This window comes from Desmodus rotundus, chromosome 9 (genome assembly GCF_022682495.2).
Source record: "Desmodus rotundus isolate HL8 chromosome 9, HLdesRot8A.1, whole genome shotgun sequence".
Classification (NCBI taxonomy): domain Eukaryota; kingdom Metazoa; phylum Chordata; class Mammalia; order Chiroptera; family Phyllostomidae; genus Desmodus; species Desmodus rotundus.
In genome coordinates, this window is record NC_071395.1 from 38,006,786 (window position 1) to 38,019,998 (window position 13,213).

The window sequence follows — 13,213 nt, forward strand, 5'->3', positions numbered from 1 at the left end:
TCGTTGTTAGCCTTGGAACCTGGGGCACCTGCTTAGTGTCAGCTGGGTGCTGGGTGTGTGTGTTCCACTTTAGAACTGCGCATCTGTGTCCTGGGCATGAATACATGTGTGCTGGGTGTGAGGTGTGGGGTGCACAGGTGTGAGCAGTGCATAGGCGTTAGTGTGCCCTTCAAGCGTTCCGGGGGCATCTTCCCCACTTTGAGCTGTCAGGGGGCTCTGGGGGCAGCAGCTGTGTGCCTCCAGGTGTGAACTGTTAAGTGTGAGGACCCTAGGGTCTGTGAGCCCAGGTAGCTCAATGACCACTCAGGGCCAGAGAGATAGGGGAAAACCTTTAGAAAACGCTTGAGAAATTGCAGAAAGACACATACTGATGAAAAAAGTCCTGTAATTGGGTCTCTACAAAAAAAAAAAAAAAAAAAAAAAAAAAGGAAGTTCTGTCAGGAGTCAGCTTACAGCCACTCCTCTGGAGAATGCATAGGTGTCATCAGACAGGCCAGCAGGGGCTGGTGGGGACAGAGACTGAATCTCCTGGCTTGGCCAGGAGCCCGCAGCCCCGACAAGTGCAGTTAGAAGTCGACCCCGAGACCCCTCAAATCATCTTCATGTTGAACTTGCGGGCGCTTCCCTGGCCAGCACCGGCGGCCGGACCGTCCACCTTGCGGAAGGAATACTCCACGGAGAAGTTGTTCTTGTGCTGCCCACGGCCCCGGCTCCACACGAAGAGCAGCAGAAAGCAGAAGAGGACGACGCCCAGGAAGGTGATGCAGCCCATGGCCGTGGACACCAGGATGGTGGTGAGGTCCAGTGGGAAGCGCGTGGCCGCCAGCGTCTCGTTGCGGCCCTCGCCCAGGGTCCGGTTGGTCGCCGGCTCGGGCTGCACGGTCAGTGTGGCGAAGTAGGTGTCGTTGCCGCCCGCATTGCTGGCCACACACGTGTAGGTGCCGCTGTCCTGCGGCTGCGAGTCTCGAATCTCCAGTGTGCCCCCAGGCAGCACGCGCGCCCGGCCGGCGCTGGCGACGGTCACCGCCCGGTGCTGGGGCGTCACCCAAGCCACAGTGGGCGCCGGCTCGCCCTCCGCGCGGCACTGGAAGCGCACGTCCTCACCTGCGGTGGCCGTGACCTGCTGCAGCCGCCGCTCGCGAATCTTGGGCTTGCGGCACACGAAGTACTCGAAGAGCGCAGAGTCAGGGAGGTTGCGCAGCGCGTCTCCGCGAACCTCCGCAGGGGTGGCGCAGGCCGGCAGCCGCCCGTCGAAGTTAAGGGTCTTGCGGCGCTGCACGATCCACAGCAGGCGACAATCGCAGGCCAGTGGGTTCCCATCTACGCGCAGGGTCTCCAGCGTGTTCACCGAGTGGAAGGTGCTCTCCTCCAGTGTAGACAGCAGGTTGTTGGAAAGGTTGAGCAGACGGATCTGACGTAGCCCCAGGAAGGCTTGTGGCTCCACCACGGCCAGCAAGGCCCCGGCCAGGTGCAGCTCACGCAGGCGGATCAGGTCGCGGAAGGACCCACGGGGCACTGTGCTGATGGGGTTATGCGACAGGTTGAGGCAGGTGAGGTGGGCCTGGTGGCGCAGCGCGGCGGCTGGCACAGCCGTGATGTTGGTATAGGTGACCGACAGCGAGGTGAGGTTGAGGCCCTGCAGGCTGCCCGGGGCCACCTCCTCCAGTAGCGGCCAGTTGTCAATCTCTAGGTGCAGCAGGCCGGGGAGCCTACGGAAGTTCTGGTCCTCTAGGGCAGCGATGGCCAGGTGTCGAAGCCGCAGGGCGCTCAGGCCCCGTAGGTGGCCCAGAGATTCGCCCGACAGCGCCGTAAGGTTGCAACGCTCCAGGGTCAGCTCCTCAAGCGCCAGCAGCCCCGCGAAGGCCCGGCGCGAGATGAACACCAGGTCGTTGTCGCCCACCTCCAGCCGGCGGAGGCTGCGCAGGTCTTGGAAGGTGTAGTCCAGGAGGATTACCAACTTGTTCTCGCTCAGGTCCAGCAGCGTGAGGTTGTCCAGGCGCGTGAAGACCCCCGGCGGGATGAGCTTAAGCAGGTTCCCGCGCAGGCGCAGGACGCGCAGGCGCGGCAGATTGGCGAAGGCGCCGGGCTCCACGTGCGCGATCACGTTCTCACTCAGGTCCAGCTCCTCCAGCAGCGGTAGAGCAGCCAGGTCGCCTGGGTTCAGGCAGCGGATGCGGTTACGGCTGAGCTCCAGCAGGCGCGTGTCGGCCGGGACGCCGTCAGGCACAGCGGTCAGCCGGCGCCGGGGACAGGCCACTGTGCGAGTCTGCGCTGTGCACTCGCAGCGAGCTGGGCAGCCCCCCGCCGGGGGCGGCGTCGCAGGCAGGAGCAGCAGCTGCAGGCTCAGGACGCATAGCCAGCAGGTCATGGTGCGGAGCCTAGGGAACCTGGGCCTAGGGCCCCGCCAACATCCTCATGGGCACCTGGGGGCGGGGGCATCATTAGCACCTGAGTTCTGCCTCCTTGGCCCGCCCTAGTAGTGCTCACCTGAACCGTTATCCACCGTGGTACCTGCAGTCCCACACCTGGGGTTCTACCCAAGAGGATTGAGCACACACAACCTCACAAAAATCTGTACACCCATGTCTGCAGCAGCAGCATTCTATTAGGCAAAAAGTGGCAACAACAACCCACGTGTTCATATATGCATGAAACACAAGGTGGTCCATCCATACAGTGGAATATTACTCGGCCATGAAAAGGAGTGACGCTCTGACACTCGCCACATCGTGGAGGGACCTTGAACACATGGTGCTCAGTGAGAGACGCCAGACATAAAGGCCACACAGGGTGTGTGATTCCATGTATGTGACATGTCCAGAACAGGCACATCCAGAGACAGAAAGCGGGTTCATGCTTGTCAGAGGCTGGGAAGGGGATGGGGAGTTCCTTTGGGGGTGATGGAATGTTCTGGAATATGATAGTGGTGATGGTTCCACAATCTTGTAAATATACTAAAACCACTGAATTGTGTAACAAATGGGTGAATTTTATGTTTTGTGAATTTTTCTCAATTTAAAAAAATGACGAAAGAAAGCATTTATCAAACTGGAGAAAAATCATGCAAATATAATGTAAAACATTTTGGTGCCCCAAACCTCCCCATTTATTGAGTGCCTAGTGTGTGTATATAGCAGGCTCTGAATCCGCTGAAGAACAAGGGTTGTAGATCCTGCTCTCTGGGGGCTCGTGTTGGTCAGGTGGGGATACCGGTGGTCTCCATGCCCCCTCTCTCCGCCAGAGTTCTTACTAGGTCCCCCACCCATCTTGTCCTCCCTCCGTTACCCGTCTGTGCGAGGCCGACCATCACACGAAATCATAGCACATCTTAAAACCCTTCCCATTGTTTCTCCTCCCACTGGGTGTACACTCTAGGGTGTCTTAATCAGAGCCAAAATGGCCTGAGACACGGCACCTGCTTGATGAACGTCAACGCATTCCAGACTCTCAGTACTTGTTAAGGAAAACAACTTGACCAAAAATCTGTCACAGAATTTTAGGACCCATTAAATCAAAGTTTAATGAGGAGGGAAACCCCACAGGTAACGAGACCAGAGGCTGTGAGGAGAAGCAGCACGGAGGGATGATCACCGCGACCGGGGCTGACGAAGAGGTGACTTCAGACCAGGAAAGATGACACACTAGCTGGACTCCATAGTGGATAGAATTGGGTCCCCTAAAAAGATATGTTCAAGTCCTGACCCTGGTACCTATGAATGCGGCCTCATTCGGAAGCAGGGTCTTTGCAGATGTGATTAGTTGAGATGTGGTTATACTGGAGTAGGGTGGCCCTAGTGGAATGACTGGTGTCCTTATAACAAGAAGGGAATCTGGACACATGTATAGATACACACAGAGGGAATAGAGCCACGTGAAGACGGGGGCAGAGATTGGAGTGAGTGGGCAGGAAGAGAGCCTCCATAGCTGAGAATGTGGTCACACCATGAGGAGGCTGAGGAACCCAGTGGGGAACGTAGTAAGGAGGCTGAGGGAAAGGAGCAAGAGCTGGCTGGTTGTGCCCTCCCACCACAATAGTCTTAACCCTAACCTGGGCATTACGAGAAACATAATCCTTCTCCGGGGCTGTTTTTCAAGGTCATTCTCTCCCATGTTGCTGCCCTGGACAGCACCTGGTGAGGATGTGTTCCGGGGGGAGGGACAAGACAGCAAGAATGGATGGTTCCCTGTTCAGCAGCCAATCTCATGCCTACCTTAAACCTGCTCTTGGCTTTGACGTCACTCCCAGTTCCCTGTTGTGCTGCTCCCTATGGTCAAGGGAAACTGTCCCCTTGCCCAGGAATGGGGGACAGGACCTCAGCAGCCTGCTCTGGAAGAGTCGGACCTCCCTGGCTCTGTCTCCAGGAAGAAATAGCTGATATTTTTCAGCCTCCCAAATACAGACTCCTTGTGGGGCAGAGCTGCCAGGCTTGTCCTTTCCGCAGGAGAGAATTTCACACCCCTGGAGTAACATTCCAAGCCTTCCCGGGTCCCACAGGCCCTGAACAACCTGCCCCCGTCCACTCCCTGTTGTCACAACCTCTCCCTCTCTCCCCCTTGCTGATTCTGCTCCAGCCACACAGGCCTCCTCACTGTTCCTCCAGCATGCCAGGCACAGTCCTGCCTCAGGACATTTGCACGTGCTGTGCCAGAAACCTGGAACACTTCCCTGCCTGGTTCTCTCCATGATTTTATTTGAGTTTCACCCCCAATGTCAGTGGTTAATCTCTGTACTAATGTCCCCACCTTAGTCTTCTTGAAATGCTGTTTAAACCCTCATCATTTGCATGATGATTTAATGCATCATCATCAGCATCATCGCCACCACGGTGAATACTTCTACAGTTCCTGCTCTGCGCCAATCTGGGGCTAAGGGCTCCACCTGCATTGGCTCCTTTAATTCCAACAACAACCTCATGGGGTGCTGCTGTCACCCCCACTTTACAGATTGGAACACTGAAGCTCAAAGCAACTCAAGTCACCAGCTCAAGTTCACAGGGCACATCAGAGGTGGCAGGGAAAGTCTCAAGGAAAAGTGAGAGGTAACACTGAGTAATTTTTTTTTTTTTTTTTTTTTTACAGAGCCAGAACAGGGTCCTGGTAGCTCATCCAGTTCTGTTTTGGCTGGACCAATTTTTTATCACCTACAGAGATACCATAATGCTGGTGCCCCTATGCATTGATTTACTCCATCAGTCAGTCAACAAACAGGTGCCAGGTGCCGAGCACTTTCCAGGTGCTGGGGACACAGAGCACAGAAGGCAAAGAAGTCAGCTGCTGGGATATAAGGGACATCTGGTGGCTATAACACAGCCTCTCCTGGCACGGGTGCATACGTGGAGAAATACGTCTGGGAAAGGGTGATGGCAGGTGTCGAGGGATCGCAGTGATCTGATTCACTGGGAAAGGGATGTGCGTGCAAAGACTCAGGGGAGAAAGAGAGCCAAGCAGATGGCAGCGGGAAGGGCAGTCCATGGAGGGCACAGCAGCAGACAATGCAGTGAGGGTGGCCGTGCAGTTCAGGCACAGAGGCTGAGAGGTGGATGCTGCTGTCAGAGAGATGAGAAGGAACTTTCAAAACATTTTAAGCTGGAAATAATTTAAAAAGCCGTTGCCGGAGAACGTGGGTAAGGACAAAATCAGGAAGCTCTCAAGTGACGAAAGGTCGGAAGAGCTGGGCACTGCTACTGCGATACGGTCCCAGAGAGGCTGGCGGGAGACCTCGGTTCAATGGGCTTCTGTGTGACCCCTAATGCAGAACACACCCTTTCTGGACCCAGCCTGTCAAGAGAAAAGAGAACCCTTGGGGCATTGGACTTCCAGCTCTATAATTACTCCCAGGTTGAGAGGACAGCTGGTCCATGGGGCAGGCGGGAGGCCACTCAAGCTGTGACCCAGTTTGTCAAGTCTAACCTCTCCCGCAGGCAAGGCCCTGCCATCTCCTCTGCGGGGCTTGGGGAGCACAGGGAGGTGACTTGCAGCTGGGCTAGAGCTTCTGATGCTTTCCCCTATGGTTCTGGCTCCCCTACCTTGGGAGAAGGACTGGTTCTTGGCGAGGGAACCGCGGGGACTCGATTCTGCCTGCAGGACCCCCATTCCCTCACTTTCCCCAACACTGGCCAGGCCTGAAAGTGGGAGAGCATGTAGGAGGGTGGTCTCAGGTGGAGCGCTTCGAGGGGACCACACCAAGATGCCTGAGTGCCCCTCAGGCTCTGCCACTCTCAGATGATAAAGGGCTGCCCTGCCCCCGGCCCAGGCAAACAAGGAATCCCCCAACCTGGGTCCTCTCCCTGGAGGGCTGAGTCTTACGGTGGAGTTAGAAAGCCAGGACTCCCGGTTCCCAACAAGGATGGGGGTCTGGATTCCAGTCCTCCTTCTGCAGGGCTAAGTTTTTAGGGCCCTCCAGAACCCCTGCATCCCCAGAGACCTGCCACCCACTTGAGGCCTCTCCTGCTGTCCTCCCAGGACTAAACACCACCGTTCACTGACGACTCTTGATTTTGTGTCTCAGCCACCACGTCTCCTCTGAGCTCCAGGCATGGGACCCAGTTACACCCCTGACCTCTCCCAGGAGGCCCCCAGCACCCAACCTCACCCCTGGCAGCAGGCAGGGGTGATCCCCGCCCCCTCAACCCCCACAGGTTGGAATCATTAAATGTCCTCTTTCACACACCCAGCCAACCTGTCACCAGGTCTCCAGGTGCCGTGAGCTCCACCTCCGATAGTGCCTGGATCCACCCCCATCTGCCTCTCCTGCCTCCACCAGACTGGCCCACCTGACGGCACAGACTCCAGCTCATACCCCAGCCCTCAACAGACATTCTGACTCCTGCCTCAGCACTCCCCTCTGCAGAGTGGCCCTGGGGCATGTGAGGGTCTCTCCCCTAGCATCCCTTAGCACCGCTGACACAGAGACCGGGTCACTCTCTCTGGACGGCTGTGTTGGGCGCTGCGGGGCACTGAGCAGCAGCTCTGGCACCACCCACTCAATGCCAGGAGCATCCTCAGTGGGACAACCACAGATGTTCCCAAACATGGCCCAACGACCCTGGAGGTGGGATTTCCCCAGGTAAGACCCCTGCTGAAGAGGGGACCTGGCAGAGAGCAGGCGTCCCCAGTAAGAAATAGGCTGATTATCAGCCTGTGCTATAGACAGGGAAGCAGACGCCCAGAGAGGGGAGGTGATTTGCCTGGGTCACGCAGCTGGTGAGAAGCAGATTCAAGACTCAAACCCAGAACTCTGTACCTTCTACTCCAGGGCCGTCCCAGGGATAGCGGAGCCCTGTCCTCCGTGGGACCCTGACTTCTGCTGGCTCTGCAGACCCAGGAGCCTGCCCTGTGCCAGTCGGGCAGAACTGTGAGGCCTCAGAGCTGCCCTTGGCAGAGAAGACTCCCTCCTCCCAACCCACAGAAAGTTTTGGGGTCAGCGAGCTTACGGTGACATGGACAAGGGCAGAGGAGCCTCGGGGACTGGCCTGGGCCTGGGTTTCCTCCATTCCAGCCCAGGGGGAAGGACTGGGTAGACAGACAACACGTGTTTCAAGGGCAGAGGTTCACTGCCGTGCACGACGAGCCACAGCGGAGGCCATGGAAACCTTTGGCAGGGCAGCTGTGGTCACTACAGGCAGGAGGCAGGGGCCTGTCCGGAGCAGGTGGGGGGCCAGCCCACACACAGACACCTTGCTACCTGGTCACACACCAGGTCTCTCTTTCTCCTTCTGTGCAGGGCCCTGAGCACAGTCGCATCTCAGCCTTCGTGGGGTGAATGTTTTCCCCATTTCAAGTGTTCAAGTCAATGTTTTTAGTACAATGATAGATATGTGCAACCATCACCACAATCTAGTTCCAGAACATTCCATCACCTCCCAAAAGGAGCCCACCCCCATTAACAGTCTCCATCCTCCTCCCCCAGCCCCCCAACAACCACTATCCCACTTCCTGTGCCTGTTCTGGACGTGTCCCATAAATGGAATCACACACTGTGTGACTTTTCTGCCTGGCTTCTTTTGGCGAGCAACGTGTCGAGTGGAAAAGCAGGCGAGAATCATGGAAACAAATACACAAAGCAGCTGGTTTGGGGAAAGCGGAGGCCTGCTTCGGTCTCATGCTTTGTCCAGCAGGTTGGGGGAGGCCGGTCTGAGCTGAGACCTAAATGGGGGACAGGAATCCAACAGGCCAAAGCCCCAAAACACGGTGCTCCAGGTGGGGACAGCCACCAGGGCAACGGCCCCGAGATGGGAATAAGCGCGCTCAGAAGAGCAGAGAGGCCGCGGTGGGGCGGGGCTGAATTTGGGGCGGGAGCTGGGATTGGCAAGGGCGAAACCACACACAGCGCTACAGCCACAGCGAGGTGTTCAGGCTCAGTTGTGAGGGCGGGGGGCGGCACAGGGGGCTCTGAGCAAGAGCGTGAGGTTTCTGAGTTGCAGCTTGAAGATGGTCTGACCCTATCACCCTGTGTCACCTGAGCCTGGAAAGCCTTGTGTCCTCCCTGGACAGCGATGTTATGAGAACGAGGACTGAATTATTCCTCTCTCTGTCTCCACTATGCACAGGGACGGGTCTCCAGGGCCTGGTCATATCCACTGCATGGAGCGGAGAGGCAGCGAGAGTCTGGAGTCAGACTCCGGGGTCCCCATCGGGGCCCGCCCCACTGCCTTGGGCGGAGACTTTCAATGCCCTGAGTCTCAGTTTCCTCCTCTGCCAAAGGGACTCCCATGATGAGTGGCCCCCTTCCCGGGTGATGGGTGGGGGTGGGGGGGATGAGAAATGAGCTGAGAAGTTACTTTGTAAACCAGAATCCTTCTGGAAAACTCCACTGGGTGCCGGACGGGGTCGGGAGCCGAGTCCTGGGCCCTGTTCTGCTCATGGGTAAGTCGTCCCCACACATTCATCTGTCCATCCGTCCGTCCGCTCATTTGTTCACTCCACAAGCATTGAATGGGCGCCTGTTGTGTGCCAGGCGCTGCTCTAGTTCTAGCAGGAAACAGCTTTGAGCAAAACAGACAAACCCCCACCACTCTGTCGATGGGCGAGAAACAAGGGAGAGTTAAACAGAGGGCCCAGGCGGACAATGCTATGGAGAAAACCAACAGGGAAGGTGGGGTCTGTGGTCAGTGGAACAACAGTCCCCCCAAAAGACACCCATGTCCTAATTCCTAGAACCTCTGAATGTTTCCTGATGCAGCAAGGGGATTAAGTGTGCCGATGAAATTAGGGTGCTAATGAGTTGACCTCCAGATGGAGATGGCCCTGGATTATCCTGGGGACCCAGTGTCCTCGAGGGGTCCTCACCAGAGGGAGGTGGGAGGGTCAGAGTCAGAGCTGGAAGAGGCTGTGCTGTGGGCTGTGAGGACGGAGGAAGGGGCCACGAGCCAGGGATGCGGCGCCTCTAGAAGCTGGAAAAGGCCCAAACCATCCTTACCTCAGGCCTCCAGAAGGACCGGCCCTGCCCACACCTGGGTTTAGGACTTCTGACCTTCAGAACTGTGAGATGATAAATTTGTGCTGTTTTAAGCCAATTAGGTTTGTGCTGATTTGTTACAGCAGCCACAGGAGACACTCACAGGGTCTCTGCAATGTTGAAGAGGAAGTGGGCCGTGTGCCAGCCTCAGGGGCTGGGAAGGTGGAAGAGGCTGAGCTCCCCCATAGGGCCTGCTATCAGCATCAGCTAAAGTGAGGGACCTACCTAAGGAGGGGCCCCAAACTCTGGCCATCATGGCAGGACCTGGGAAATGGACCCCTCCTCTCCTCCACCCCAAGCTGTCTTAATTTGCCAAGAAGCTCTCAACACAAGGGGGAGACAGAGTGTGGCTGAGGGGATCTGAGCCCCTCTCCTTGGACCCCAGCTGCTTCCCACCCACCTCGTCTATTCTGAGTGAGCTTTCTCCCTCACAGGCCACATGGGACAAATCCTCCTGTCCCTTCGCAGGCCAGGGGATGCTGAAGACTCCGTTGGGCGACACCAAAACCAGTCTGGGCTGGAGGCGGCAACTGAACCCACAGGGAGGGCCGGGACCAGGTGGGGAATAGATGATGGAGCTTGGCAGCTCTGTCCCCAGGCTGCTCCTTCCTCTGCCCCACCACGCCGCCCCCTCCTCTGCCACACTGGGGCCTGAGGGAGCAAGAACAGCATGGTTTGGCACGCCCTGGGAGCATTCCCATTCAAGCTTCAGACTTGGGAGGTGGGGGCCCTGCAAGGCCTGTTTTTGGGGATACACTGCCAACAACCCCAGGCCTGGTCATCCTGTGTCCTAGATCTGGGTGCTCCTGGGGATCTCATCCATGACAATTCATTAAGCCCTAATTAGCCTCCCTCTGCTGTGAGTCCTTGTTACCCCTTAGGGGACTGGGGGCCTCCAGACCCATTTTCCTTGCCAGCCTGTGGGGGGTAGGGGAGGCCTCTAGATCCGGAGCTACTTTTTGGATGCCCATGATATACTGTGGCTGCTCCCCCATCAGTCCAGCCCCGAGAGTGGAATAACGGAGGCCATTTGGAGAAAAGGAGACTGAGGGCCAGAAAGGTCCCCAGCTCACCTGGCATCACAGCTTCAGAGTCAGCATTTGAACCTGAGGCTGATGCCAGCTCCTTCCCACTGAATCCCAGAGCCTTACTGGAGAGTGGAGGGCAGAGGGCTCTCTTCTGAGGCTCAGGATTGATGCGTGCTGGTGGGTGGCTTTCTTGGGCCAACCTGGGACAAGCTTTCTTTGGAGAGTTCTCCACCTGGTGACTAGGTGGTGACTCAGGGGTGCCCGGGAATGACAGAATTGTGGGATGAGAAATCAAGCTGCTGCCTCAGATCTGCTTTTTATTCCCACTCAGCAAAGCGCCTTCCGATCCCAGGCTTAGTCCGGGGGTGGCTAGGAGCCACCACCCCCATTGTACAGACGAGCACACTGAGGCTGAGCGGGTGCAAGGCTGTGCTGCTGCAGTAGCGGCAGCGGCAGGCACGGCCCCTTCTGAACTGAGCGTCGAGTTTATGGTGGCAGCAGGCCTGGGCGTGACGCGCAGCCATTTGTCTCAGCTTGTGTGAGACAAATCTGGTGTTCGAGTCTGTCTCGAAACTGGAGCTCCAAGAGCGGCTGCCTTTGCCGGGTCACCGGCTAGTATGGGAAATGGAACAACAGGAGGAGAAAGGCTGGGTTTAGCCTTTCTGAGCCCCGTGCCATGGCTGGGTGGCCCCTTCCCACCAACCCACGTAATCCAGATAAGAGCAAGAGCACTGCACCTATGGGGGAGCCCCAGGTAGGCTTGCAGGGTCTCCCAGCTCAGACCCTGCCACACATGGCTGCTGCTCGCGGGCAATGAGCCCACAGCCCACCGGGGCCCAAACTCCAGACAAAGACCACACTCTTCCCCACTCACACACCTGGTTTCCATGGCCTCATCCACACTGGGACACTGTATTCTCCTCGGGGCACACACCATAACCTTCCCATCCTCCACTCCTCCTCCACAGAGCCCACCTGGGTGGCTCCAGGTTTCAGCCCTGCTGGCCCATCAAGTCCCAGATGGTCCCCTTGCCTGCTGCCATGTGACGCCAGATGCCCCCTTCCTACCTTGCCCTCCCAGAAGCAAGAGGCTCTCGACCATCTCTGTGCACACATGAATTCACCAGGGGCTGCTTGTTAAAAATGCAGGTTCTGGAGCCCAAACCCCCAAAGTTCTGACTCCTCAGAAATGGAGGGCTGTCTCTAGTGTCAGGGCACATGTTGAAAAAGACGTTTTAAGGTGCTCTCCAAAGGCAGGGCTGGGTCTGCTCTTGGGGCCGGATGGAGGCACTAGATGCTTCCCCCCCCACCACCGGTCCCCAACTTGTTGAATGGGGCTCAGGGGCCCCAATGACCAAACCCCAGAGGCCCAGCTTCAGGGGGTAGAGAGAAGCTCCCCATATTCCTTGGTGCTGTGTGGACACTAGTCCACAGTGCAGGGGGCTCAGCCTTGCACCCTCAAATTCCTCCTACCAGGATGGGTTGTCCCCAGGCCCAGGGATGGAGCAGGTCCTGGTGTGGACCTGAAAAGCCCCCTTTGCCTTCCGGGTAGCTTGGTACCATCCCCTCACCCTCACTGCCCGCTGGACCAGACCCCGATGGCGGATGGACAGGAAGGAGAGTGGCTGAAGCCTCCATCCCGACTGTCTCCGTCCCTCCACCCCAGCCAGTGCCCCCTTCTTCCTCCCATAGAGAGGGGCACATCCCCCAAGGCATTCTCACTACCCCAAAGAGACGCCCACCCGACTCCTCGTTCCTCGGTGCACCAGTAGAGGGGCGGGGGACCCCAGCGTGGGGAGTGGTCCCCAAAGTTTCCAGGGGGGCGCGGGGGCCTGGCGAGTGGCGATGTGCCCGAGAAGGAAGCGCGGGGCGAGTAGCCCCTGGGCAAGGATGGGGGCTGCGGGGCGCAGGCGGAACGGGGTTGCCGGGGCCCGCGCGGCCACTCACCTGGGCGGCTCTGCCGCGGACACGGCGCGGGCTGCGGCGTGGGGGCCGTCGGAGCCGACAGGAGCCGCCGCCGCCGCCACCGCCTCCCGGGCCCGCCGTGCGCAGTCCCGCCAGCGCGTGCTCGCTGCCAACCTCCCAGTGCTCGGGGCGGGGGCGCGCGAGGCTGTGCTCGATCGTGCGCGCGGCCTGCTCGGTGGGGTGTGGGTGCCCGGGCAGCGGCAGGTGTCCGGGGCTGCGGGCTGCGCGGGGACACGTGCGCGCAGGTGCCGGGACGCGCGCCAATCGGGCGGCAGGGCCGGGTGACCCAGACCGGGAGTGAGTGAGCTTCAGTGTGCTCCCTGCCCACGTTGGATCTCGTCTGAGGACCCCTGTGGTCATGGTGGGGACTGCTGAGACCGCGGTGCAGGAAACGCAGGGACCCTACTCTGTGCCCTTCTGGGACCTGCCCCCTCCTTGCGGGGCCCCGCAGTCCAGGCCTCCACCACCTTGGTACTTGGACTCTTACGCCAGCTTCTTCCACTCAGGTCAGACCTCCAGGCCCATTCCCCACCAGGGTACCAGAGGAAGCTTAACCACAGTCTCCCGAAACCAACTCTGGCTCCCTATGGCCCTCAGGATCTCCTCTGAACTCTACCCGGCCTTCTTCCTTCCCGTGATTCTAGTCCCCGTGCAGAGCACCTTGCTCTTCAAACACGCGCACTCTCTCCAGGCTCAGGGCCTTTGCACTCCCTGTTCCCTCTGCCTGGCTGGAATGCCTTTCCCTCCATGCTTCCCTGGCCAG

General features: G+C 58.3%; 1 protein-coding gene across 1 annotated transcript; it reads right to left on the minus strand.

The window, feature by feature from the left end:
- Window positions 1-474: 474 nt before the first annotated feature.
- LINGO3 (leucine rich repeat and Ig domain containing 3) lies at window positions 475-12,527 on the minus strand. Its single transcript, XM_053911385.1, has 2 exons — window positions 12,433-12,527; window positions 475-2,423 (listed from the first exon to the last, which is right to left on the minus strand). Exon 2 carries the CDS (start codon window positions 2,366-2,368, stop codon window positions 590-592), a length of 1,779 nt encoding a protein of 592 aa, XP_053767360.1. The 5' UTR covers window positions 2,369-2,423; window positions 12,433-12,527; the 3' UTR covers window positions 475-589.
- Window positions 12,528-13,213: the final 686 nt, after the last annotated feature.

Coding starts and splice junctions, on each gene's coding strand:
- LINGO3 (XM_053911385.1), bottom strand. CDS start 2,368: ATGACCTGCTGGCTATGCGTCCTGAGCCTGCAGCTGCTGCTCCTGCCT.